We start from the raw sequence: 26,440 nt of genomic DNA, 5'->3' as shown, positions 1-26,440 counted from the left end.
GAGGCCGGGGGCGGGGAGGGGCGCAACGGAGCCTCACCGAGGTTCTTGTACGCCGTGTAGAGAGGGGAAGGTGATGCAGAGCGGAAATTGTCTATGTTTTGCCCGTCTTCTCGTGCGCATCCTTTCTTTTTCTCAGTTGTATATAACCTTATTCGTAAATACATCCATACATATATGTATGCGCGTGTTTGCATATTTGCTTCTCGGGCCAATGTGAGAAGAGGCTGACCGCCGTTTTCAACTATCACTGATCGAAGAGAGGAAAAGGGAGGTGCTGAGGGCCCAGTAGACCTATGGACCGTAAATGAGGTGCCGGTCAATGAGTCTAGCCCGTGAAGGCAGCACGCTCCATCAGCAGGTGCGAAAAAAATTTTTGGTCAGAACGTGACGACGGGAGTGATCATCGCCCGATATACGCGGGTGCTGTGTAGCTGCTAATGAGAAGAAAATGAATGGAAGGGCCGTGTCATGGGTCTAGTGGAGTTCTGGGTGCGCTCATGTGTGTGCGTGTGTGTGTGTGTCGCCAGCGGATGCACAGCGGCATCTCTGTGCTTTTCTTTGGCTGTCGCATGCATTCTCCTCTTGCCTCTGCGGGTTCCCTCCACAGAGGAGCGGAGCTGGGCATAATGGACAGCGAGATGGCGTGCCTTGTCTCTCCTGTAAAACTGTGGAGGAGGTAAGGGGCTGCAAAGGGAGCGTGCCCGTCGGACTCAAGCAAACGGCGGCCGCAGGAAACGGAGTGAGTCACTGCCGGAGGCTGCGATCTCATTTCCGCGGTCCACAAAGCCTCCGCGTTTGAATGAATCGTTTGCGGGTTCGACATACACACACACACACGCACACTTAGCGGTTCTTTGAACTTTTCCATTCACTCTTCGCTCTTTTTCTTTGTTCTCTGCTGCGTCAGGATCTCACACAGCGCGTCTTTCGTCCCTCTACACGGAAGGGTACGGGGAGGCACGCACGCCGGCAAACACACGACAGATGGCCCGGATTACGGTGGAGCTGCTCCGTCGCCGCGCGGAGCATAATGAGGGCTGCCTGTCGAACCTGAAGGAGATCGCCCTGCATCAACAAGATATTGAACAGATCGAGCTCATTGGCGACGCATGCCGCCAGCTGGAGATCATCTACTTATGCAACAATTACATTAGCCGCATTGAGGGACTACGGCACCTGAAGTGGTTGACGTACCTCAACCTCGCTGTGAATAACATTACATTCATCGATGGTCTTCAAGGGTGCGAGGCACTGGAGCGGCTGGACCTCACATTGAACTTCATTGCGGAGCCGACGTCGGTGCAGACGCTGCTCGCGAATCCGTTTCTGGAGTCGCTGCACCTGACAGGCAATCCGTGCACCAAGACGGAGGGCTACCGCGCCTATGTCATCCACACATTGCCCCAGCTAAAGGAGCTGGACGGCGATGAGATCATCCGCGCTGAGCGCATCACGGCGCGGCAGGCGGAAGATGTGGTGGTGGAGGTGGCCGAGGAGGAGGCAGTGAAAGTGCGCGAGATAGAGCGCATCAAGAACGAGATGCTGGCGAAGGGGATAGATCCGTTTCCTCCGAAGTACAACGACAAGGGCGAGCGCGTGTATGGGCACACACCAGAGGAGCGACTGCAGATGCTCCGCGAACAAGAGGAGATAGAGCGGAAGAAAAAGGAGGAGCAGTCGACTCCACAGCCCGGCAGCATCGCTGCTCTTCATCAGGAACTCCGAGGGCAGAAGCGGGGGTCGCAGCGGCTGACTGCCGAAGAGGAGCGAAGCAAGTACGGCCGCCTGCTGCTGCGGAACGAGCCCCGAGTGCCGTTTCACATGAACCAGGACGACGCTGCAGAGTTCGTGCTCACCGTGGAGCCTGGCAAGTTCATCTCGACAACGCTGCTCTCCGTGCAGGTTGAGGTAGACGTGGTGCGGGTCTTCATTAAAGGAAAGCTACTCCAAGTGCCAGTCGAGGACGAGCTTGCGGCGGACGCGACTCAGGTGCAGCGCTCCACCACGACGGGGCAGCTCAAGGTGACGGTACCGTACGCACCGGAGGTGCAGGAGCGGCGCAACGGCGCGCGTGCGCACCTCAGAGGGCTGCGCGAGATGACCGAAAGGGCTTCCGGAGCTTGTGGGAAGTGTGCGCCGGGTGAGGTGCTACTCTCTGCAGCTTCTCCACATACCGCCGAATCGCTCACCCGCTCCACGCTCCTGGAGATCGAGAGTCGCATGCCGGGTACCTCTCCGTCTCCCCTGGCCAATCAACAGACGACCAAAGGCGCGCTGGATAGCTGTATCAAAGACACTACTCCAAGCAGTGGCATCTTGAAGTCTGTGGAGAACATCTCGACTGTGTCGTCTACCGCGGCGTCAGCTGCCGTTGCGGGCACATGAGCGTCACAGCCAACAGCAGCAGTGCATACTCCGACCACCGCTGTGCGGAGTCACTCGAACAGCTCGGACCAAGCAACGCCACGGCACGAAGGAGGTGAGTGACATAGAACGAGAGAGGTGGAGGCCGCAGGCAATCCTGTGGCACCGACGCAAATCCGCAGGGCCTGCCCTCCCCCTCCCCGACGCACAGAGGTGTGCGTGCCCTGGAGCGCTTGTGCTCTTGCTGCGCTGCTACATGAGATGTATAGCACATTTCGAAGGTGGACCAAGACTGCGTCGAAACGAACTTGGCTTCTGTGTCTGGGGTTGGTGGTGGTGGGGCACTAGCTTTGCATTGCCCTGCCTCTGTTTGCGTGCGCGCGTGGAGGCAATGCGGGAGCCGGGCATGGGCAGTGTACGAGGTCTTTACATCTCCTGGGAAGTGCCGTGCCACGGTCGATCGTGATGATGTGGCTAGCGGCGCTCCGTAAGGGGTGCGGACATGACGTCCGACTTACATTTCCTTTTGCTTCAAGAGCTGCCACTGCGCTTCGCACCCACTGCGCACGCCTGGGCGTCTTGCCTGCGTGGCTATGGACTCCTTGGCCACTTTCTCACTCATTTTTTCCTCTACCGGTCGCTAACGCCCGTGCAGACACTTTTTCAAAGCCGTGGCACAGACACATACGCGCGCACACGAAGAGGGAGGGAGGGAGGGAACAACTCGAAAGGGCAGCGCTGCCCTCTCTCTCTGCACGCGATAGGTCACCACACTACAGCACATGAGCCTCTCCATCCCTTTCCTTCTCGGCATGCATGCGCAGAGGAGGGGGGAAGGTATGGCTGTCCGGCACCTCCCTTCAGACACCTCGTCATGCCACATGACGGACATAGTCTGTGCTTGCCTTTGTCGATGGATGGCACGTTCTTTCGTGCCTGATCGCCTCATTAGCATGAGGGCACACATTTCTTCCTCTTCCACTCCCGCTCCTCTGCCTCTTTTCCCCTCTTCTTGCTCACGTGGCACCACACCTCGCTGCCCTTGCCCGCTTGCCGCTACCGTCGTCTACACTGTGCGCTTCCCCTCACCCTCTTTTCTCTCCACTGTACCCCGCCATACAAACACGCGGCGGCGTATGTCCATCTCATGTTGGCTATCCGTACGTTCTCGTCCTTCTTCCTATTCCCCTCGCATCAAAGCCGTGCCGCTCGCATCGAGGCTTCAACCCAACCGAGACGCTGCTTCGGCTCTCTCCTTCAGCTTCACCTCTGCATCTCGAGTAGTACCCGGCGCCGCTCTGCTTCCCTTCTTCCTCTCCTCCAGTGTGCGCGCTCTCCACCCACCTGCCCCCCTCCCCCACAAAGCGAGCGTGTAGACACTTTAACACCGACACCCCCCTCCCCCCACCACACACTCTTCCGGTCTCTCCGCGTGTGTGTGCGTGTTTGGGATTTGCGTTCATTTTACAGGACGTTGCGCTGCACGCATTCGCGGAAAGCAAGAGTTGCCGGCGCCTCCTCTTTTCATTTACTTCTTAGTCATCCCTTTTTATTTTAGTGGAGTGCCTTCGTGTGCGTGCCTGTCGGGCTCGATCGGTGTTTCCTCCTCCCCCTCCATTCTTTGCTCTGCTTCAGATTCGGTGGCAAGCCTCTCTCGTGCTGTCTGTGTAAGGGAGGGGATACATAGGGAAGAAGCTGTCACAGCATCCAGTCAACGTATCACGCACCTTCCGGCCTCAGTGAACTGCACAGTGGGCTTGCACACTGCGCTTCGTGTGCGTGCGAGTGTGTGTGTGCATATATATAGAGAGAGCTCTTTTTCTGTTCGGTGGCTCTTTCGAAGCGCCCATTTATTGCCGCGTATACCCCATTGTGCCTCGTCCCTCATTTTTCTTCCTGCAGAACGGATTCTCGCAGCCATGGACCAGTTGATTAGTGTGATAAATGAGCTTCATGACGCCTTTGCGGGTGTCAAGATGAACATCAAGCTCAACCTCCCCCAGATCGCCGTCGTCGGTAGTCAGAGTTGCGGCAAGAGCTCTGTGCTGGAGTCGATCGTCGGGAAGGACTTCTTGCCGCGTGGCTCCGGCATCGTGACGCGCTGCCCCCTCGTTCTGCAGCTCGTGCAGCTGCCCAAGTCCAAGACTGAGGAGTGGGGCGAGTTCCTGCACATTCCCAACAAGAAGTTCTTTAACTTCAACGAAATTCAAGAAGAAATCACGCGCCGCACGATCGAAGTGGCCGGCCCGTCAGCGATTACGGATAAGGCGATCAACCTTAAGGTGTACTCAAACATGGTGCTGAACCTGACCCTTGTCGACTTGCCTGGCCTCGTGATGAACGCCGTCGGCGATCAGCCAAAGGACATTGACCGCCAAATCAAGGAGATGGTCACGCGCTATGTGTCGCCCAAGAACACAATCATTCTCGCTATATCCCCTGCGAACACCGATCTTGCCACGAGCCAGTCGCTGCGCCTAGCGAAGCAGCTGGACCCGGAGGGATTGCGCACGGTCGGCGTGCTTACGAAGATCGACTTGATGGATAAGGGAACGGACTGCTTTGACGTGTTGCAGAACAAGGTGTTGCAACTCCGCCACGGCTTCGTTGGCGTGGTGTGCCGCAGCCAACAGGATATCAATGACCGCAAGTCGATGGAGGCTGCCCGGCGGGCGGAGCGCGATTTCTTTGTCAATTCACCGATCTACTCCTCCATCGCGGACGAGGCCGGCACTGTCTACCTCAGCAAGAAGCTGAACAACTTGCTGCTGGAGCACATCAAAGCTGTCATTCCAGATCTGAAGCGCCACGTGGACCAGCTGATGGAGGCCACCAAGAAGCAGATGGAGAAGCTGGGCATGTTCGAGCAAGACATCACGGAGCCCAGTGCACAGCTGCTGTACTTGATTAAGCTGTTCAGCGACACCGTGAATCAGACGATCGATGGCGGCATCACAGATGCTACGAAAGAGCTGCTCGGCGGGGCGCGTCTGGACTACATCTTTCACGAGTGCTTCGCCACATACGTGACTAGCCTGAGCGCCAAGAAGGATCTCACGGACGACTACATCCGCATCAACACACGTAACATGGCAGGTATGCACGCCACCCTGTTCCCTTCCGACCAGGTGTTTGTCGCCTTGTCGAAGCAGCAAATCTCCCGCCTCGAGGAGCCGTCCCTCAAGTGCGTTACGTTTGTCTACGAGGAGCTGATTAAGATCGTCGACATTTGTGCCAGCAAGGTGGACCGATACCCCAACCTCAAGGAGGCTATCATATCGATTTGCCAGAGGATGCTGCTCGACTTCCGCGGGCCGACCTCGGCGCATGTGCGCACCATCATCAGCGCCGAGCGAGGCTTCATTAACGTGAAGCATCCGATGATGGAGGAGCTGGCGCAGCGCGCGTTCGCGAACATCTATGGCGCCGCCAATGGTGAGCAGCCCCAGACGCAACAGAAGGCGGGTGAGCAGAACGTCCCGCCGAGTGGCGGTACGCAGGCGGATGCGAAGCAGGGCGGCAAGGAGCCCAAGAAAGAAGAGAAGAAGAGCGGCAAAGATGACAAGAAGCTGGAGAAGTCGAGGGATCAGGGGTGGATCGATAGCCTCGCGAGCGCTGGCGGCAAGTCTGACATGACCGACGTGCCCTCACGCATTATGCTTGGCAATAGCATGACGATGCACGAGCAGCACATGAACAACGCTATCCGTGAGATGGTGGAGGGCTACTTTGCCATCGTGAAAGGCAACATCTCCGATCAGGTGCCCAAGGCGATTACACTGCTAATGATCACTCGCCTGCGTGAGGAGGTCTATGCACGCCTGGTGCGTGAGCTGTACTCGGAGAAGACTGCCAACGCCCTGCTTGCCGAGCCACCGGGCATCGCGGCACAGCGCAAGGCGGCTAAGGAGATGCTGGAGGCCCTTATCAAGGCACAGAATGCTCTCAACAGCGTGCGTGACTACCAGCTCGCCAAGGACACAGCCTCGGCCGTGTAAGCTATTTCATTCATACAGATGCACCTTCCGTACCGCGAGGTGCATATCGTTGTCGTCTCGAGGAGAAGCGTATCAAGGACGGAGACGCTATTCCACTGATATTCCATGAGTGCAGGGAGTCCACACACAAACACACAGATAGAAACATGAATATATATACCGATTCGACATTATGAACGCGTGCGTGTATGCATGTGCGTGTAAGTGCTTTACGCGTCATGATCATCACCTTTTCATCTCTCTCGCTCTCTTACTCGATCGTGTGCTCGTGTTTTCTGCTCGCTTTTTTTTTCAGTATGTGTTCTCGCAGATGTTTGACCAGATGAGCTTCCATTCGCTTGAATCTTTTTTGATATCGAGACGACGGTTGCCACGCCGCCGTAGGGTACGTGTCATCCCCTCCCCCCTCCTTTCATTTTCTCTCTCTCGGCCATCCTCGACCCTGCCGCACGGTGGATATTTCGAGGCGTGCACACGCCCAGATGAGGCGCTGGGTGCCTCTCGCCCTCTCCATGCTGTCGCCTAATTTGTAGTTGCTCGTATCGGAGAGGAAATAGGAATGCGCTTGAAAAGACAGAGCGCAGAAAGAACGAGAGCCGCGACAGCAGATTCGCACGGTTAAGAGAACGGGGGAGTGAGCGGGAAAAGAACGAATGACTCACCGTCGCTTGTGCACACATTGCGCTGTAGTTGAGGGGGGGGGCGGGGACGGCGTGAGCGAAAGAGGCCGACGCGAAGAAGCAGAAGAGGCACTTTCGATGCGCCGATGCCGTTGTGGTTGACCGTGCAGATTTATTTGTCGTTTACTCGATTTCCTCTGTTTTTTTTTCTTCTCGTCTCGCCTCCTCTTGGCGTCGGCTTCGTGTTGCGTGTATGATGCCTTGGTTACGGCACGCCACGCCACAATCTGCAGCACATGCGCACTACCGGGGGGGCACCATTACACAGCAGCTTCCTCCCCTTCGCTGAGGCTATGCCGTCTCCTGCACGTCGAGCTCCATTTATCCCTCTCTCTTCTCGGCCTGTGTATATGACTGAATCATACGCGCTCTCACCCACTTGCGAAGCTAAAAGCACGTCTCTTTGCGTGGTGTACAGTTCGCTCTGTTCTTCTATTTCCCTGACGTGGAGGAGGGAAGAGGATGCTGCCGACATCCATCCGGGTGCGCCTTGAACACGCTTTGGGCGCACTCAAAAGGAGAACAAGGAACTGAGACGGAGATTTTTAACGCGTGTGTAGCCGACAGCCGAGAGGAAGAGTGCTGATACAAGGTAAGGCTGGTGCTCAAGCGTGGGCGCTCTCCGACAAAAGGCGGAGCTGCCTGGTGCTATGCGGTGTGTATAGAAGTGGATGTTCCTCATCTCTGCTCGCGAGAGGAGTGGAGGAGGTATGCAGGAGGAAAGAATGCGTTGCGTGCTTCTGTCCTGCCGTCTATCTTTGCTTTTCTCTTGTTGCCCCCTCCCCTCCCCACCGCCGACGTCGCCCCTTTTTTGTTTCTTTTTGTAAAGTTTCGCGCGGCGTTGCTGTTTGGTGTTGCCGATTTGCCCCCTTCCCCCCTCCCCGACTTCTTTTTTTTTACTGCCTCCCTTTGGCGGGCGCTGCGAATTGCTTTCGTCGACGTTGTTTTCGCCTGGGAATGCCCCCCTCCTTCCCCCTCTTCCGCGAAGAAGAGAAAACAAAGGGCAAGAAGAAGAGTAAAAGAGCGCCGCGGTGGCGGAGGGAACGACTTTGGAGGTGATGATGGTGCTGACTGTGGCAGAATGTGTCCTGTCCTCCATCTGCGAATCTCTTCTTGGCTGCTCTTTGGTCCGGTGCCTCGACTCCTTCGGTGTTCTCTTGGTCCGCCTCGCCGCCCGCTTACGTATGGCGTATTAATGCTGTTGAAGCCCGAGATGAAGGAAACCTCGAAAACGAAAAAAAACAAGAAAGCGAAGGGAGAAGAACAGGCATAGGCGCAGCGTCCGGAGTCTCACCACGGCTCTCGCGGCGCGCGACGCGGGATGGGGAGGGACGCGTAAGCGCCGAGACCGCCACGACTCATCATCAGCGACACCTTTGGCTGCATCGGCAGACGATTTACTACGCGCCAGCTCGAACCGTCGTGCGCCCTGTCATAGACCTCTCTTCCCCTCGTGAGCAACCACAACGTCTGCTGCTTTTACGGCGTCTCCTCACTACTTCCTGCGTCTTTTTCTTCTTTGTCGCTTTGCCGCGATTATACTCACGCGCTCATCGCTGCCCATTGGCTGCACTCACACAGCGGAACAGCTGTGCACTGTTCTTTCGTTCGTGTCTTTGACTACCGCCGTCGTCAGACGTCTCCCCTTACTTGTGCCCCCCTTTTTTCCCGTTGCGGTGCTTGTGGTCGTTCTGCGGGACTGTGAGTTGCGACCAGCGCAGCGCTCACGCTCACTCAATTGCTCCCCCAGCCTTTCTCACCTCACATTATTCTGCGCGGAAGGGAACGGCTCCACACTTCGCGCGCGTGTGTATGTGCGCGTGCGGGTCTCTTCCGCTCTCTCCGCTCTGTCATACCATACCGAGACACACACACACACACAAGCGCATAGTGACCCCTGTTTTTTTTCTCACTCGAGAAGAGGCGTGGTACACAGCGCTTTCATTTGGGGTCGTCTCGCAGACGCTCGCCATCGTCTCGTTGCCTCTGAGAGACACCTAACTCTGATTTGTCTAAACGTTTTGCTTTTCAAGTTCGCCACTCTCGGGTGCGTTGCGGAGAGCGCGTGCAGAGCGAACGAGCCAACAGCAAGCACGCAGGATCGCGGCCGAGTATAAATTACATGAACGAGCCACTCGCCCCGCGCTAAACGGTTAAAGATTATCGAAGCTGAGAGGCATTTTCTATCTCGAAAGTGTCGCCTTCGCACACGCACGTGCTTAGGTGCCTCGTGAGTCGTGCGCGGGGAGGGAACTCGAACTGGCTAAAAGCATCTTAACGGAAAGAGGCAGTCGTCCTTCCAGTCTTTTCAACTCCTCTTTCTCCCCCTCTTCACCCCTCGTGCACTACTTCCGCTGCGCGTTTGTATTAGCGTTTTCTTTGTGCCGTTGCCACACACACACACGCGCGCGCGCACATATACGCAGACACCGGCACTCTTTCTCTCTGCACTGGAAGAGAGCGGAGGTGAAGGGAGAGTGGGGTGTGCAGGAGACGTCAGCTAACGTTCTTATATATATATGCGTCTGTGTGTTTGTTTGTTTCCTCCATCACGGGCGGTGACGTTTAACAAGGAAAGCAGGAGCGCAACGAACAGAAACAGAAAGAGGCTTCCCGCGGGGCTGCCCTTCTCTCCCACCACCACCACCCGACTTCTACCCTCTCCGTGTGAGCGTGCTGTGCTGCCGGCGCACTTTTTCCCCTCTTTCTTTATTTCATCGTTTGTTTTCCGTAGTCGTTGACAGTGGTGTTCTTGTCCTCTTCCTTTGTGTGGGCCGGCGTCTTCGCTTTTGTGCGTTGGTGCATCTTTGCTCCTCCTCACGTGTGCGTGCCTTCTCTGCGTCAGCGCATCTGTACAAGTCTGCAAGCGCGCGAGGGGGTCTTCAGTGTCTCTGTGTGCGATCGATTGAGGTTTTGCAGGGGCATCGCTATTCTTTCCTGATTGTTTGCCTCATTGGTTTCCTCTCTTTTTTTTTCTCACCCCGTCGGTGCTTCTTCTCCCTTTGTAGCGCGCGCGTGTGTGCGATACCGAAAGAGAGTCGGCCAGTCTCCTCCGCTCTCGCGCGTCCCGGTCCTCATCGCGCTTTCTCTCTCTCTGTCGCTTCCCGAAAAAAAATCACCTTCTTCTTCGTTCATTTTCTCCCCCTCCCTTTCTTTTTGTTTAGAGAGGGGGAGAGACGGGTGCGTTACGAGGGAAAAAAATGTCGCGCCACTCGGCGTTGCTGCGCCATGGAGCCATCATGGGGTTTAGTGCTGTAATGCTGCTCTTGCTCGCCTCCGCCGCGCGTGGGCAGAGCGCGTCCTCCGTCGACATTCCTCGCTGTGAAGAAGATGGCTTCACCTATACGGCCACTCTCGACACCACGTCGGTGGGCCTAATCACGCATCGGGGAGCTCATTTTTGCACCACCGAAGGGGCCGCGTCCATCGTCGTCGTGCAAGATCCTTCCCCCCCTCACGCCGTCGTGCCCTTGGGGCTGTGGTCATACCTTGTTAGCGTCAACGGCCCCACACCGGCAACTTTCACGCTGAATGCGATGTGCGGTGATACGGTCGCGTGCCAGTTGACCGTCACGTACGCGGTTCCTCAGACGGTGGTTTCGTCGTCGTCGTCGACACTTTCGGAGAGCTCACTGCCCAGCCCTTCGTACCCCCCATGCTCGCACGCGTCCAAGGAGCGCACCTATGCGGTTGGCGTGGCATCCACTGACTGCTTCCCGATAGACATCGAAGACGCTGGCTGCTCCTACAGCGTGTCCATCACCACTGAGCCATCTGTTGGCACGGTGAGGCTGAACACATCAGGGCTCTGCTACACCTACGCTGTCCCCAGCACCGCCATGGTTGGCCAACACACCTCGCTGGGATACACCGTACAGTGCAATGGCGTTACCGTGTGCGTTGATATGATAGCCGTCGTGCTGGGGCCTTCCCCGACACCGGTGCCACCAGAAAAGCTACCGTGGTGCTCACACAACAAACACGTCAATATCTACCGTGTTGGCGAGGTTTACGTTGGGCAGTTCTTGCTGGACGTGCGCGACACCATGTGCTCGTACACCACGACGATCGAAGATCCGTCTGTGGGCACGGCCGTCGTCAGCGAGCCGTCAGACCCCATGGGCTACGTGTACTCCACCAGCATCGATACGACGCCGCAGGACACAAGCATCCCGTACCTCGTTGCGTGCAACGGCGTGAGCATCTGCCGCGGCTCTATCCTAATTCACTTGACGCGTGACGCCGCCGCCTGCCCCAATAGCATTGTCGGCTACGCTCTGACGCCTGGGGAGTTGGTGCAGGGCACCTTGGAAAGCGGCGCCATGTGCAGGACGGGTGCCGCCCCATTGGCCTCGCTTCTCTCCGCCGTGCCGGGGCTCTCCCTCAGCGCAAACGGCTCCTTTGTATTCAAGGCCCCCAGCACTGAGGAAGACGTGGTGGTGACAGTGCTGATGAAATGCGACGGGGAGGTCCTATGCCAGACAAAGCTGGTGCTTATCGTGGCCACCGAAACTGTGGCGCCTTCGACAACGTCAACGGCAGCGCCGACCCCCACCTGCCCCGTATCCTACAAGTACGAAGTAGAGACCGGGCAGTCGATCAGCGGCACCCTCGTGCCAATAACCTCCTCGTCGTGTAATATCACCACGTACCTTTTGTTGAACAGCAGCAGCGACACCGGGCGCCATTTTCAGGTGAACCTGCTGGGGAACTTCTTCTACGTGGCGCCCACCTCGGAGCTGGTCGAGTACGCCTTCGTAGACGTGTACTGCGCTAGAGAGTTCGTCTGCCGCACACAGGTGGTGTTCGTGGTCTACGCCGCTCTCACGACTCCCCCTCCGACTAGGGCGCCGCTGCCGCCGTGCGCGAATGTGTACTACTACGAGACGCCCCCTCACACGGTCTTGAAGGCGACGCTGAACAATATGACCGGTCAGGATCCGTGCTTACACGGACGCTACTTCACCCTCGGTGCCTCCCCGCTGGAAGGTCACTTTGACTTGACGCTGAACGGCGACTTCATGTTCAGCTCGGCGGGGCTGGAGGGGCAGTACTTCTTCACCTTTACCATGCACTGTCTGGGTGAGCCGTACTGCGCCGGCACGGCCTACCTGCTCGTGTCGAGCCAAGGGACGCTGACCCCGACATCCACACTGTCGCCAATCGAACCAGGAGAGGATGCCAACATCACCAACAGGCAGATCACCTGCCGCGGCACATGTAACGCGAACGCGTGGAAGACCTACCCAGACGCAAAGATGTGGGACGTCACGCCTGGCACCGGCTATGGGCGCAAGGACGGCCTCCCGGCCGATGGCGTGGCGGTGACGTGGTGCAATAATTCGCTCGTACTCCTCGTCTACAGCCTTATCGGTAACCTCGGCGTCCGCTTCCCAACCTTTGAGCTTATCACGCCGACGAAGCAGTCATACATGGAGCCGGCGGACTTTGTCGGTCGCGTTGCCTCCAGCTCTCCAGGTTTCGAGATGAGCTGCCTCGCCAATCAAGGCCGTGCCGGCGTGGGTGAGGATGTGTGGAGGTGGACCAGCCTCTCTCTCGACTCCGGCAACGGTAGCGTAGGCGACCTCTACAACTCTGGCCAGTCCTGGTACCACAAGTTCGGCGGCAAGCACTTGAGGTGCGACACATTCACGAACCCGTGCGCCTACGCTCCACTGCTGACCCCGGCGAACGACACAAACAGCTCTCTGGGCCGCTGGACCGTCGACGTGAACGACTGCGATGTCACGTGGACGGGCGTGTTCCCGTACAAGATGATGAATAAGATGCTGAGGTATGACGGGTCGCCCGTGTGGAAGTTTGTGGGGCACCTCCAGCTTCAGGGCACGCTGTACTCCGAGGCCGTGCAGGCGAGTTCGTGGCTCGAGCCGGGGCAGTTCGACACGGACTACGGCACACACGACATTCTCATCAACCTGAACCAATTCGTCGCGGTGACCAAGACGCGCGTGCCGGAATCACTTTTCTCTGTCGATGCGGAGCTCTTCACCTACGTGGACACCGAGACGCAGGACCGGGCGTTCGGCCTCAACATGCTCGTATACCCTTTTGTGGACTCTTACATGACGACCAGCTACGCCAGCGACCGCCACGTGAAAGGCTTCAAGTGGGTGTCACAGGAGTGGGTGTCACCCAGCATTGAACAGTGCCCGACGTGCACCGGCTCCAAGATGAAGTGCGTGGCACCACTGGAGGGGGCCGAAATCTCTTACACAGGCCCTCACTTCCCGGAGGGCGACTGCGCTGATGGAAAGGGCCGCGTGCGTCTCTTCAAAGGGCCCGCCACATTACCAGGCGACTGCACGGACAGCAAAATGCACCTGTTCAACCGGCCCGGCTTCTCCCCGACGCGCGATTGCAAGACGGCATACCAAAACATGACGCTGCGTGGCATTGTGCCGGGCAGCAGCGGCCTCAACGAGACCCTATCGCGCTCCTTCAACTACGAGGGCACGGTGCAGCTCGCACTGCTCATGGACGACCACAGTTACCAGCGGCTTACCCTGCGCCTCTTCCTGTACGTCTCCCGACTCACAAAGGATGCGCAGCATTTGGAGGGTGGACTCAGCACGTGCCGCAGCGGGAGTTACTGGCCAGTGCTGGACCCGCTCGGATGGTCGCTGCCGTCGAAGCCGTTCCCACTGAGCGTTGCCGCGGCGACGCCGCTGTGCATCGACGACCTCAGCTCCTCATACGGTCCGAGCGACTGGGCGCTCTTTACCGTCAATATGCCTGGCGTCAAGCCGAGTGACGTGACGGTGCGCAGCGTTTACGTGGTGCACAACAGCTCCCGCATCTACCTTGTCTACAAGGACCCCATCACTGGCACGGTAGCGATTCCGGGCAGCGAGGCTGAGGGTGAGTGGTGGCAGTGGAGGTACCCCTTCTTCGCCTTCCGCGACTTGGCGACGGACGTAGGGAGCGGCAAAATCACCTACAGCACACAGATGGAGACGTCCGCGGCGGCAGCAGATGTCGTGTATGCCTTCATCTTTATCCCTGGATCGCTAGGCGTTGATGCCGACATCGAGGTGGTGGTGGAGGCCTCTATCCACTCCAGCGAAGCAGCGGCGAGCACCACAGAGTTCCGCCGTGTGTTGCACATCGATCCACTCCTGACGCAACTCAGCCGTCAGGGCCCACCGCCGGCCGACTCCTCGTCGAAGCAAAGGCGGGACAAGACGGACTTGTACGCCATCGGCGCTACCACCGGTGTTGCCGTCGCCCTGGTGGTCACGGCCATCTTCTTCATCTTAGCGGACAATCGCCGTCCTTTACCTAAGTGGGTGCCGCGCGGCAAACTCGTGAAGGAGACGGTGCTGTCAGTGCTGCCAGCCGGCTTGCGTGGCAAGAAGAAGCCAAAGTGTGTGGTTCACAAGGATATGTACGACGCCATGGGCTCCGGCAGATACTGAGAGCTTATGAGGCGGCCGAAAAAGAAGGACGCACATGTGCGTACGATGCTGGAGGCTGCGTGAGGCACCTCATTGCGTAGAAGTGGCAGTGCGCCGACACCTCACTAGTGCTCGATAGCGGAGTGGATTTGCCGATCATTGCAGTAGCAGCAACTGGCGTTGAGGAGAGGTTGGGGAGGGAGAGAGGGGAAGGCGGAGTGAAGGCGAGCCTAAGAAGAGGCGGCGAAGGAATATGGGGAGGGTAACGCAACGTTAGAAAAGTTTCCCCCCCTCTCCCCTCCCTCTCTATCTCCCCTTGCCGGTATCCTTTTCCTGTGTATCGACTTCTTTCTGCGCTGGTGTGAGAAACGGTTTCTGCAGGGGGGTGGCGGTGACGTGTGAGCAGAGCTGTGGTTACATGTGCGATGGGTGGGCGAGCTAAAAATGGTGAAGCGAGGGTGCAGCGCAAAGGAGGAGGCAGCACATTCGGCGAAGAGGTCTTGAGATGAAACAAGGGGCTTCTTAGGGGCTTTTTTTTGTTACTCTGGGGATGCGGCGGAGTTTCAGTCTCTGCGGCAGGGGCGGAGACAGGTGTCATCCTGCATTGACGTACCCGCGTCTGTCTGTTTTACGTGGGCGAGCACCCGTTGCGCCCTTTCTTTTTGATGGGTGTGTGGGCGTGTGCGGGGCATCTATGCTGGTTGCTATGGCGTTTGTGTGCCATAGCGCTTGGGCACCTTGAGCGTTGAAGCAGGTCCTTCGCGGAGGCGGCGGATCTCGAATCGATGTCCGTGCCCATCTTATGCCCCCTTATATATATAATGTCTGTTTGTGGACCGTTCTCCGTTATGATGCGCACTCTCTCTCTCTCTGCATGGTGCCAGCGACCCCCTGTGATGTCGGGGATGGCAGTTCTCCTCTTCCCTCCCTTTTTTTGGCAGCTCATTACTAATGGAATGCCGAGCAGGCATACGCGTCTGCCAAGGATGGAGGCGAAGAAGGCAGGAATCGGGATGCAAGCTGCGCGCGCCGCGTTGGACGAGGTGCGCTTGAGTACCCCTCTTTCTCTCCGTAGATGTACGTGATGAGGCGCGGCGTGTAAGGGCACTGTGGGCGGCTTGCCGAGCTGCCAATGCAACAACAGCGAGCAGGGCGTCGTGGGGTGGAGGAGAGGGAAAAGCAGTTGCACGCAAGTCAATGAAATAGCGAGAGTGAGGCGGCGGATACTTAGAAATGGAAAGAGAGAGAGAAGGCGAGCCGATGATGAGAGTCAGATTGTACGGCATGGATGAGAGTGAGTAAGCGATACTCATGCACACGGCAGTGCGCGTTGGCGTACCTGCGTGAGGAACCTACAGCACCACCAAAAAGGCGCACACCTCTCTGCCTCTCTTCAAGCGTGAGATGGTAGCGAGGCCACGGCGATGCTTCACGAGCGGGGCCATCGCGCAAAAAAAAAAGCACACCGTGGCGCACTGACGTCCATACGCAAAGGAATGATGGACAGCGCCGCTTCTTTTTACTTACTCCCCCGTCGCATGCTGAGCAGCCGCTGCCTACAGTGACATGTGCGCGGGTACCCGTCCCTGCATCCAGGCTTTGGCTAAGTTGTGAATGAGCGGCACCGCACCCACGGTCGTCGTCCCTCCTGGGCGCCATTTGCCGTCGTTCCCTCCTCCTCTCGCCTTTCCTCGTCGATATTTCACTCTCCGTACCACCGCCTCCCACCTCGTCCTCGCTTTTTCTATCGCCATTTTTCAGTCTGGTCCGCTGCTCACATCGATCGGCCTCCTTCGGCCTGCGTGTCTCTGTCGTGTTGTGGACGTGTCTGAGGTACGCCTAGCGCCTTGCGCGCCGCTTCTTCCCCCCTTTTTCTCCTATGCCGTGTCACCTTCGTCAGTCTCTCGTTGAGGGTGCTCTTGGCGGTGCGGGTGACGGTTTTCTCTCGATGGAGGCACTGCTTTAGCTCACCTGTGCGTGCGTGTGTGTGTCGACCTCAGCTTCTTCACGCCCTTCCATTTACATATGCGTATACATATATACGTATAGACATCCGCATAGATGTATCTACGGCCATCATCGCCAGCGCGAAACAGATGTGACTGCATGGAGACTCATCCGCCGCTTCCTCTCGATCTCTATGCGCGACCTTCTCTCCAGCCTACGCACTTGACGCGCTGCGGCTGCTTCCATCTACGCTTCTTCTCGTTGCCCTTCTTGAGGGCTTGCCGTGAAGGCGCCCGCGGCGGGGAGTTGTCCGCCTTTGCCGGTTCGTTCTCTCTGTATCGGCTGTCGCCGTCTGGGTAAGAACAAAGGATGCCACTGGCCGCACACCTCGAGCACGCATTTCGAGGCGCCGCAGCGACCGAACGTCAACGCGGCAGATCCGCTTCGCGCCTCGTTTTCCGAGCGCCAAGCCAAAGCGCGACACCCGCTGCTCGCAAAAAGGGAATCGCTTCAGTGGCGCCCACTATCTGCAACGCCACACTTCGGTGAGGCTCCGTTGCGCCCCTCCCCGCCCCCGGCCTCCCGCTGGCCCACCGCGCCCCCGTGCCGCCAAGCTGCCGTAGGGGCACGCGCGGCTGCAGTGCCATCGGCTCCGCCACCCCAGCACGGCCTCCGCCTCCAGCTCCACGCACCGCCCGCCGTGCAGGCTCCCCCCTTCCCCAAATGCACACACCGCTAGGCAGAGCGAGGGCCGCGAGAGAGAAAATGAGAGAGAGACACAAGGTCGGGCCACGCTGGCACCCTGCACATCATGCGGATGCCGCACGTGTGCTGGCTGCCGCGGGTGGCTCCGACGCAACACCATGCAGGGATCGAGCGCAGCCGTCCGCTGCGGTGAATCGCGCGGGCCTTCGCCACGCTGGGCGCGCTGCACACCCTATCAGCACCAGAAGCGACTCACGGCATGGGGCGGGGTGGAAATCAGAGGGGAGCGGAGCTGCTAGGCCTCTCCCCGCACGCAGAGGCTGGGGCGCCGCGCCCACCGAGGTGAGGCCTACGGAAAAGCTTCTGACGGTGTCATCGGCGAAGGCGAAATGACGATACCAAAACGAAGATGAGCATCTTACCGAGAGAAAAGGGAGGCGCTGATGTCTGTGATTTTTAGGTGGGTCTCCAGGCGCACAGATGTCGCTTGACGGCGAGGCCTAAACGGTTACGGAGGTGCACCCCCATGTAGCGCTGCGCTGCTTTGCTAGGCGTCATCGGTACGCTACCTCTTCTCTTCCTATTCATTCGCTTAACGTTTTGGGTGTCCTGAGTCCACGGATGTGTACCGTAGGTCCTGCGAGGTGTATCTGAGTGTATCGTGGGTGAAGGCGACATGTTGAGCTGTGCGTTACTGCTTCCTGCCGTGTGGGCGCTGCGTGACGCGTCTTGTTCTCTCTCTCTGCTTCCCTTATGTCGATAACGTGGCCTCCGTCCCTCAATCACACGTCACCCTGCTCGCGCATCTGCTTGTTGACTGGCCCATTTTCGACCGTGACCTGTCCACTCATCTCCGCGTCCACTGCGGCGGTGCCGTGCAGTCTCTGGTCACTCTGTTTCGTTTTTTGTTTGCCTCTCTGCTGCATTTTTGTTGTTGGCATGGCGGGTGACGGTGGGCAGGACAGTGGCGAAGGCCCTCTTGTACTCTTTTTTTTCTGCTCGTTGCTGCTCTTTCCTTTCCGAACGGCATCTTCGACGTTGACCTGCGCCCGCTCCCTTTTTTTTTTCGAACGGCACCCCTCTCAACTCGCTTTGCTTTAGGGCCCAGTCTGCAACCGCGGCTGATGGCGGTGCATTCGCTGGCGGGGCCATGGAGAAGTGAGGGTGGGAGGCGAGAGAAGGAGCAGGCGAAATGCGCAGCTTCTGTGAGTCGATCCCGCATGCATTGCAAGTGGTGGGCCATGTGCTCTCGAGCGTCTCCACCTTGTGCCTTCACCTCTCTCCTCTGACTCGTGTCGTGCGTCCGCTTCACTACCGAACTTGGCGATCTGCCCCACACCACCGCTGGGAATGCCGTTGTATTTTGTTCCCCGACTCCTTCTCCTCACGACGTAATGACCCGCACGGCACTTACACCCCTATCGCGTGCATGCGTACTGCGCAGCAGACAGCGAAAGAGAAGAAAGAGGCGTCCATGACGCGAGTGGTGCCTCTCTACAGTGGTCACACGCTCATCTCACTTTCTGCGGTTGTTTCGCACTTGGCGCATTCAGGAGACGGCCACGCCAGCGGTGAGCGGTCCGTTGCCCCTTCACTCTCCCTCTTTTAAAAGGTCTCTTCAGAGATGCGTAATACCTGTCGCACAGCGACAAAAAAGTGTACAGCACAAAGAGGGAACATCGAGTGAGCGAGGCGCGCCCTCGTAAGCCATGTGGCGCCCTTCCTGTGCCGCACGAAGAGTTGCACGTCGCTGCATCGAGCACCATCACCAACCCGCCTCTTTTATGGCACGCGCCGCTCTCCACTCTTCAGCCGCATTGCTTCAGTGGAGGTGCTGCCCCAGCTTGACGACGCGCAGGCCGCAGACCGTCCTCAGGGACGGTGGTGTCGTTGCGCTGTCGCAAGCGCGTCGCTCTGGGAGTGCGGCGGGTCGCGCCAGCAAGGCCCGAGGCGCCAAAAGAGGAGCCGAGGCGAAGGCGGAGAAGGGCGCTGCTGGTGGGAGGATGACAGCATCGTCAAGATCGCGAGCGCAGGCGACCCCCGTCTCTGCCATGCAGAGGTCATCCTCATTGTTACCCAACTCTTTGGAAGCGGATGAGCGCCTCGCGGAGCCCTTGGGGCTTTTTGATCGAGGTAGTCGTTCACCAGATGGGGCAGCGGAGTGGGTGACCGAAGAAAAGGCGGTAGACGACGAGAGGCTGTGCGCATTCCCTTCGTCAAGACAGAAGCACTCGCGTGCCCCCGCAAGACGCGGCCGCGGCAGCACTCGGCAACTTGCCGAAACTGCGGAGCGCGGTGGCGCGGAGGAAACGGATGCCATCGACGAGGATGTCGGCGGCGGTGGTGGCGAGCTTGCAGAGCCTCCCACCGAGGACCCCATCTGCGCTACCGCAGAGGACGATTCTTATGACCTTGATGAGCTCGAGAGGGGCAACAGCAGACAATGCAGAGGCAGTGACGCGGAGACGCGCTTAGACGGTGCTCTTGAAGAGGATGAAGAGTGTGGCGCCGCGGTGACTCGGTGGTCGCGACATGGTGGGTTCAAGAAGTCAGACGCGGAAACGGGCGCCGGCGACGCCGACGGAACCGGCACGCCATCTTCTGTCGCGAGCGATCAGCGTGCGGTAGACTCGGCGACCATTGATGAGGAGATGGCCAGCCGCTACTTGGCCCACGCGTTCCCAGAATTGGCGGCTGAGTACGCTGCTGTCGGCGACGGTGCCAATGCAACCCCTGCGAGCGAAGTAATGACGGACTCAGCGGTGGTGGCGGCGTGGCGCTGCGCCAAGTGCGACCACGTGTGGCGTAGCGGTGTGTTTGTGCGGTGCATTCTCAAGAACGAGTGCCCTCGATGCGCTGCGAACCGGACGCTGACTTTGGCGAAGGTGCGGCCCGATCTGCTGCAGCTGTGGGATGGCAGTCGCAACAACCCCTTCCTGAGGCCCGAGGAGATCGCCTCGGACAGCAAGCAGAGTGTCTTTTGGAACTGCCCAATGTGCCGCGAGAGCTACGCCGCTCGCGTGAAGGACCGGGTCATGGACAAGGTCCGTTGCCCGTCTTGCGCGTTGCTGCATTCTCGATCGGCTGATGAGCTGGCATCGGAGGAGAGCTTCGTGCTGCAGGAGTGGCATCCGCTAAAGAACGGTGACTTGAGTATGGAGCAAGTGTCGCCGACAGACACGAAGACGAAGGTGTGGTGGCTGTGCGCCGGGTGCGGGCACGAGTGGGAAGCTTCGCTTGCCACGCGCCTCAAACGCTGTCGCCGCACGAGAAGAGGCCTGTGTCCTGCATGCCACGGAAAGGGGATCACAGATCTCGTGGAATGAAGAGGGGAAAGGAGGGGGGAAATAGCGAGAGCGAGAGATGGTGCCTTGATGCGCACGCCACGCACGCTTGTGCGCCTCTCTCTCTGCGCTTTTATTTATGTGTGTGTGGCGCGAGGCTGCCGCCACTCGACTCATTTGTTCTTATTCGCTTCACAAATTCGTTTTCGCGCTTCCTTAAATTGGGGGCTCACTAGATTCTCGAGTCATTGTGTGTTCTGTTTATGTGTGTGTTGGCGCTTCTATACGCCAGATTGTCACCAAGGCCCTCCACAGCGCAACGATGCGCGTATCCTCCAAAGAAGAAAAGAAGGTGGGAGTATAGGTGAGGAGATGAGTTGGGAGCAACATCGGCACCTGCCGAGCGGATCGAGTCGTGGAGCAGAGGTCTGACTCAAGCGTCTTCATGTGCATACGGGCATTCATATGTCTATCGGGCGTTGCTGGTGACGCACCATTTTCTTGGTGACTGCATTCCAAAGCGTCGGCTCTAGCAGCGGCGAGACTGGTAAACCCGGCGTACGCAGACGCTGTGACGAACCCCGCGCTATGCGGCTCACTTTGTCGTGACTGTGCGCTGTGACCCGGTGTGCTCATCGGTCTCACAACTTCCGCCCTGTCTGTGGGTCTGCCCACGCTTTCCGCTCTCTTGCGGCAAGGCAAATGTGGAAGCTTCTTCGTCCGCCGTCGGTCTTCCTCCTTCCTCTGCTCCCCTCTCTCTGTGACGAGCCACGGGGACGCGCACAGTTGAAAAGGTACTGCCACGCACGGCTCTCTCTCGACACACAACGGCCTCAAGTACCCTGTTCAAGCCTAAGACTGCAGCGTTCCTGTCACGGCTCTCTGCAGTGCACAGTATACGGCTATCTCGGGCGAGCAACGCGCTGCGCTAACGACGCATGGCCGCTGAAGCTTCGTCCTCCACGTCCGCTGCCGCGGATCAACTCGGTGAGCCGCTTATCTCCTCATGCAGGGCCGCTCGGAACCCGTACAAGCGTTCTATGCTGCGCTTGCTGGAGTGCGTGGGGCTGCAGCATTATGGTGCGCCGCGCGCCGCGATGCCACCGCGCACCAGGGAGGAGGCGGCTCGCATTTCCGAGCATTGGAACGAGGTGAAGGAGGCGCTGGCTCGTCACCAGGAGAGTGTGCAGTGCCGCAACATTCGCATCAACAGGCGCAAGCCAACCAGTGAGGTAGTACGTGGTATGCAGGACGCCGTGACCACCTCTGGAGCAGCGGAGTCTGCTGGTGACAACTTCACTCTCAGCAGTGATCCAGCCGCGATCTCCACCAACTGTCCGGCACAACTGCCCACGATCTACCTCAGTGTGGAGGACTCGTTGGAGTGGAAGGCTTTTCTCGCGAGCACCAAGCCAGAGGATCGCCATGCCGTGACGGTACGACGCCGGCTATCTGTTCAGCTTTGGCGCGCTCATCAGCGTGATATTTGCTTGTGGTGCTGGTTTCCTCGAAGCGTTTGCATGTGCGCCGAGCTCGACACGTACCGCACCGCTTTGCCGGCGGACGTGCTGGACGAGCATGTGGAGGTCACCATGCTGCTGCACAGCGAAGAGCTGATGCGCAGCACCAACTCGGGCCACATAGCTGCCTACCTCCTAGGTGCACCCTTGCGCGTCTGGGGACTCGTCGAGGACGACGCTTACCTGCAACACCTGTCGCCAGTGGAGCATCGTCCAGCAGTGTGCTCCTCCGAAGGTCCGCAGAGCGTCTATCATGTCTCCCTTTACCCGTCTTCGGGGTCTGTCAGCATCCACGACTACATCTGCTCAGCGTACCTCTGCCGCTCCCAACTGGGCAACGGATGCGCTAAGGGGCGGAAGAGAGGTGAGGCCCACACTCCCGGAGAAAATGTCGGCAGCGATGGTGGTGATGATGCTCATGCCCACGCGACTGCTACGGTGCCGCGCACACGTGCTGCGACAACGGAGCGCAGCTTCGAGGGCGCGGCGGTCAAGCCCGCGTCATCGCTCACCGCCGCAGACAGCGCGTCACATGGGCGACGTAAGCTACACCTCATCCTTCTCGACAGCACGTGGAGTCAGGCGCTCTCGTTAAACCGCCACATCACCCGATCGATTCCTCGGGTTTATCTCGAGATCGCCGACGACTACGAGTCCCTCTTTCAGGCCCTGCGCAAGCGCACCCGTGAGACCTGTGTCAGCACGTTGGAGGCAACCAGCATGGCAGTAGAGCAGTGCGTGCGGGCCATGGGCTACACCGCTGAGGCGGCATGCGCATCATGGACGCTCTCGGATGCCATGAAGAAGTTCGTGGACGCGCAGTGCATTCTTAAATACGCTGACGCGCATTTCACAACGAGCGGCGAGGCTCTTGATGAATTCCGCAACCGGCGCGACGATGCGCGTCGTAAGGATGCCGCCCGCCGGCAGGAACGCCTTGCCGCTCAAATGCTGGGGGACGAGGCTGCCCGTCGTCTGCGCCTTCCGCCCGTCTTGAACTACTGCTACTGCTGCGACTGCGTGATTGGGTGGCATCGCATGGCAGAGCATGTCATGGGCCGCAGCCATCGCGCGGCGCTCGAGCGTAACCCCTCCTTCGCCCCATCTGCCGTATCGCGCACCGTTTTGGTGCCGGACTTTTCGCGTCCGCGGCGCCTGGCGGAGAACGAAGATGGCACCGCCACTGCCTTTGTGCCCAGCGGCGCGGAAGCGGCATGAGGGCACCCGGCTGGCGCGCTCGCTTCGCCAACAGACCCTGACGAACCACTCCATGCGCTATGGCGAACATGATTATGAGAAAGAGAGAGGGTTACCCCTGTCAGCGGTGGCGACTCCGCAGGGTCGCTCTCTCGTGAGCCTTTCCCGTGTGCACTTTACGGCTCTCACAGCCGGATGTCTGTCTGTCTGTCTCTCTACGCTCGCGCACGTAAGTACGTTCTCCCGTGGCCGCGGGCCCTCTTCCCTCCGTTCGTAGGCCTGCTACTCGCCACAGGATGGGTTCTGCCCCACCCCCCTTCCTCTCCATCCCCCTCTCTTCTTCCGGCCCCTCCCCACCCCACCTCACGCACATACAACGCACAGTTTGCGGGGCAGCGTGACGGATTCGGGGCCCCTACGCCCCTGTTGCGGACGGCTCGAAGCGAGCTGAAGATGCCTTCTCCCCTCGCGTGTATGTCTGGGCGTGTGCATGCACATCTGCAGTGCTCGTTTCTTGCTCGCTTATGCTATTCTTGCCACCTCTCCACCTCGTCTACGGGCCTCTTTCACCTCTTTCTCCTCTCGCTGTCACCCTGTTGCCCTTCATGTCGCTCGACTGCAGCCTTTCCTCTGTCCTGCCACACAAGTCCACGCAAGTGCACATCTTCTCATTCGCGCACACAGCCACGTCCTCCCCCCTCCCGTTGCTCTCGCACATCGCTGCCCCCTATCTTCCCTCTCCTCCCCCAACTTCTGCACAACGGATAGCGAAACAAAGCGAAAGACATCCGACGTCACTCACCATATCGCATCTCCCGGTCGCGCCGTTCCTCTTCCAGGGGCCGTAACACCGAAGCAATTTATAAACATATATATATATATATACCAACTGGCAAACCACCCGCCGCCATGGAGGAGAAGTACGATGCGATCGTCTGCGGGACAGGGCTGGTCGAGTGTGTGCTGTCCGGCCTGCTCTCTGTTGGCGGTTACAAAGTACTGCACGTGGACCGCAACGCGTACTACGGCGGTGAGAGCGCCTCGCTCAACTTGGAGCAGCTTTACCAAAAGTTCGAGAAGGGCGCGCCACCGGCTTCGTTGGGCCGCAGCCACTTGTACAATATTGACCTGATCCCGAAGGTGCTCATGTGCGCTGGTGAGCTGGTCAAGATCCTGCGCGCCACCGTCGTGGATCGGTACAACATGGAGTTCATGCTGCTTGACTGCTCCTTTGTGATGAAGGACGGCAAAATCGCCAAGGTGCCAGCGACGGAGATGGAGGCGCTGTCATCGACATTGATGGGCTTCTTCGAGAAGCGCCGCCTGCGCAACTTCCTCCAGTATGTGTCCAGCTACAAGGTGACGGACAGCCGCACCTACAAGGGCTACAACCTTTACAGCATGACCATGCAGCAGCTATTCAAAGAATTTGATCTTGGCGCCGACACCATCACCTTCGTCGGGCACGCCATGGCGTTGCAGAACAACGACGACTATCTGCACCGGCCAGCTATCGAAACAGTGATGAGGTGCAAGCTGTACGAGGAATCGTTCATGATGTACAGTCGCTCCCCGTACGTATACCCACTCTACGGTAGCGGCGAGCTTCCGCAGGCCTTCTCGCGCCTATCGGCCGTGTACGGCGGCACCTACATGCTGCAGACACCGGTGGATAAAGTAAACTTCGACGCAAACGGTGTCTTCGAGTCTATTGAGAGTGACGGCAAGAAGGCGTTCGCGAAGCTTGTGCTAGGCGACCCTTCCTACTTTCCGGATCGTGTGAAGTCATGCGGTAAGGTGGTGCGCTGCATTGCCATCATGAACCACCCTATTCCTGGCCTGAAGGTGGCCGCGAACGCGTGCCAGATCATTATACCGCAATCAGAGGTGGGCCGCAAGAACGACGTGTACGTGCTGCAGCTCTGCGAAGAGGACAAGGTTTGCCCAGAGGGCATGTTCATCGCGATCATCGGAACGGTGGTCGAGCATCCGTCGAACCCTAAAGCAGATCTGGAGGCCGGCCTCAAGCTGATCGGCCCGACGCTGGAGACGTTCATCTCCGTATCTGAACTGTACGAGCCGCTCGAAGACGGAAGCACCAGTCGCTGCTTCATCAGCAAGAGCTACGATGCCGCCACACACTTTGAGAGCGCCGCCTCAGACATCCTCGACCTCTACCAGAGGATCTTCGGAGAGCCCTACAGCTTCGAGGCTATCAAGCGCACGGGTGAGGAGGTGCACGCGTAGGCACTGCTGCTGCTATCCTTCTCTGCGCTGTGGTGTGAGGGTGGCCGCGGCTGCGCTCGGTTGTCAAGGCGAAAAAAAACGAAGGGGCGATGCAAGCCGCAGCCCCCTTTGACGGCGTTTGCGCTGCTGTGCAAGTGTCTGGCTCCATTCTGTCACCCCTATGGAATCCATGCCGCATCAACAGCGACCGACGCACCGCTATTGTGAGCGCGAGGTTGTTTGGGGTTGAGCAGAGCGGCGTAGTGGCGCGTGTTAGGCACACTCTCATGGCGTTCATCCTGCCGCGCCCCGCCCTCAACCGCTCACGCAGCTTCTCTATGCTGCCGTGTGACGCCCTCTTACACTCTTCCCTTTGCCCCCGCCCATCCCCTCCTCCCCTCTGCCCTCTCGTGTTGAGAGCCACTTCTCTCCTCTCATCTTATATGTGTCGAAGAGGGTGTAGCTGTGCGTTGGAGGAGTTAAGTGCGTGCGCCAATGTGTAGACCACAGTGCGCGGGGGCTGGGTGCTCTTCTCGCCACGGAGGCGGACCTGCAGTGGGGCGCATGCGCGCCCATCTCCCGGTCAGTGCCCCACGTGCGGCCCATCCTGTCTCCTCATCGCCTTCTTCTTTCTGTTTGACGATTCGCCTTCCAGCGTGCGTTTTTATTCAGGTGTGATATTTGTCGTGCGCGTGTCAGGTACGAAGCCTCGAGCATGGAAAGCAGAAACAACGAGATCAAGGGGAGCCGCGGTAAACCTGGGAGCAGAGGAGCCGTATGGGCAAGTTGGGGATGGCGCCGTCTTCCGAGTCTCGCGGCGGCTTCACCCCCGGCGCCCTTTCTGCCCTCGTGTTCCCGCTTCGACGGAGTTTCGATACGCGTTCTACAAGTATCTAGTTTTTTTTTATGCTGGTGACGAAGGAGTACCGGGTGCCGAAGGGGTGGCGCGCGGCGAGAGAATGTACGGTGGTGGAGACGTGCCTCCTCCGTCTTGTTTCGGCCTCCTCCCTTTCTGTGCTTTTTTTTTCCTGGAGGGCCTTCTTCATGGGAAAGGCGATGTGCGTGTGTGTGTGTTGGGGAGGGGGGCGATGAAAGCCCCCCTCC

At 58.7% G+C, this 26,440-nt stretch overlaps 6 protein-coding genes across 6 annotated transcripts; all 6 read left to right on the top strand.

Annotated features, from left to right (window-relative positions):
- Positions 1–984: 984 nt before the first annotated feature.
- On the top strand, positions 985–2,385 carry LSCM1_04509 (uncharacterized protein; the record flags this gene model as incomplete). The annotated part of the gene is made up of 1 exon (XM_067322013.1): positions 985–2,385. One exon carries the CDS (start codon positions 985–987, stop codon positions 2,383–2,385), a length of 1,401 nt encoding a protein of 466 aa, XP_067177108.1.
- Positions 2,386–4,283: 1,898 nt separating this feature from the next.
- On the top strand, positions 4,284–6,362 carry LSCM1_04508 (uncharacterized protein; the record flags this gene model as incomplete). The annotated part of the gene is made up of 1 exon (XM_067322012.1): positions 4,284–6,362. One exon carries the CDS (start codon positions 4,284–4,286, stop codon positions 6,360–6,362), a length of 2,079 nt encoding a protein of 692 aa, XP_067177107.1.
- Positions 6,363–10,242: 3,880 nt separating this feature from the next.
- Positions 10,243–14,478, top strand: LSCM1_04507 (uncharacterized protein; the record flags this gene model as incomplete). Its single annotated transcript, XM_067322011.1, has 1 exon — positions 10,243–14,478. The coding sequence occupies one exon, from the start codon at positions 10,243–10,245 to the stop codon at positions 14,476–14,478; it is 4,236 nt and encodes a 1,411-aa protein (XP_067177106.1).
- Positions 14,479–18,818: 4,340 nt separating this feature from the next.
- LSCM1_04506 (uncharacterized protein) lies at positions 18,819–20,435 on the top strand (the record flags this gene model as incomplete). The annotated part of the gene is made up of 1 exon (XM_067322010.1): positions 18,819–20,435. One exon carries the CDS (start codon positions 18,819–18,821, stop codon positions 20,433–20,435), a length of 1,617 nt encoding a protein of 538 aa, XP_067177105.1.
- Positions 20,436–21,331: 896 nt separating this feature from the next.
- On the top strand, positions 21,332–23,131 carry LSCM1_04505 (uncharacterized protein; the record flags this gene model as incomplete). Its single annotated transcript, XM_067322009.1, has 1 exon — positions 21,332–23,131. One exon carries the CDS (start codon positions 21,332–21,334, stop codon positions 23,129–23,131), a length of 1,800 nt encoding a protein of 599 aa, XP_067177104.1.
- An 888-nt stretch (positions 23,132–24,019) lies between these two features.
- LSCM1_04504 (uncharacterized protein) lies at positions 24,020–25,357 on the top strand (the record flags this gene model as incomplete). The annotated part of the gene is made up of 1 exon (XM_067322008.1): positions 24,020–25,357. The coding sequence occupies one exon, from the start codon at positions 24,020–24,022 to the stop codon at positions 25,355–25,357; it is 1,338 nt and encodes a 445-aa protein (XP_067177103.1).
- Between the last annotated feature and the right edge of the window lie 1,083 nt (positions 25,358–26,440).

The sequence above is a fragment of the Leishmania martiniquensis genome, chromosome 29 (genome assembly GCF_017916325.1).
Source record: "Leishmania martiniquensis isolate LSCM1 chromosome 29, whole genome shotgun sequence".
NCBI lineage: Eukaryota > Euglenozoa > Kinetoplastea > Trypanosomatida > Trypanosomatidae > Leishmania > Leishmania martiniquensis.
This window is presented reverse-complemented; position numbering and strand designations above follow the sequence as displayed.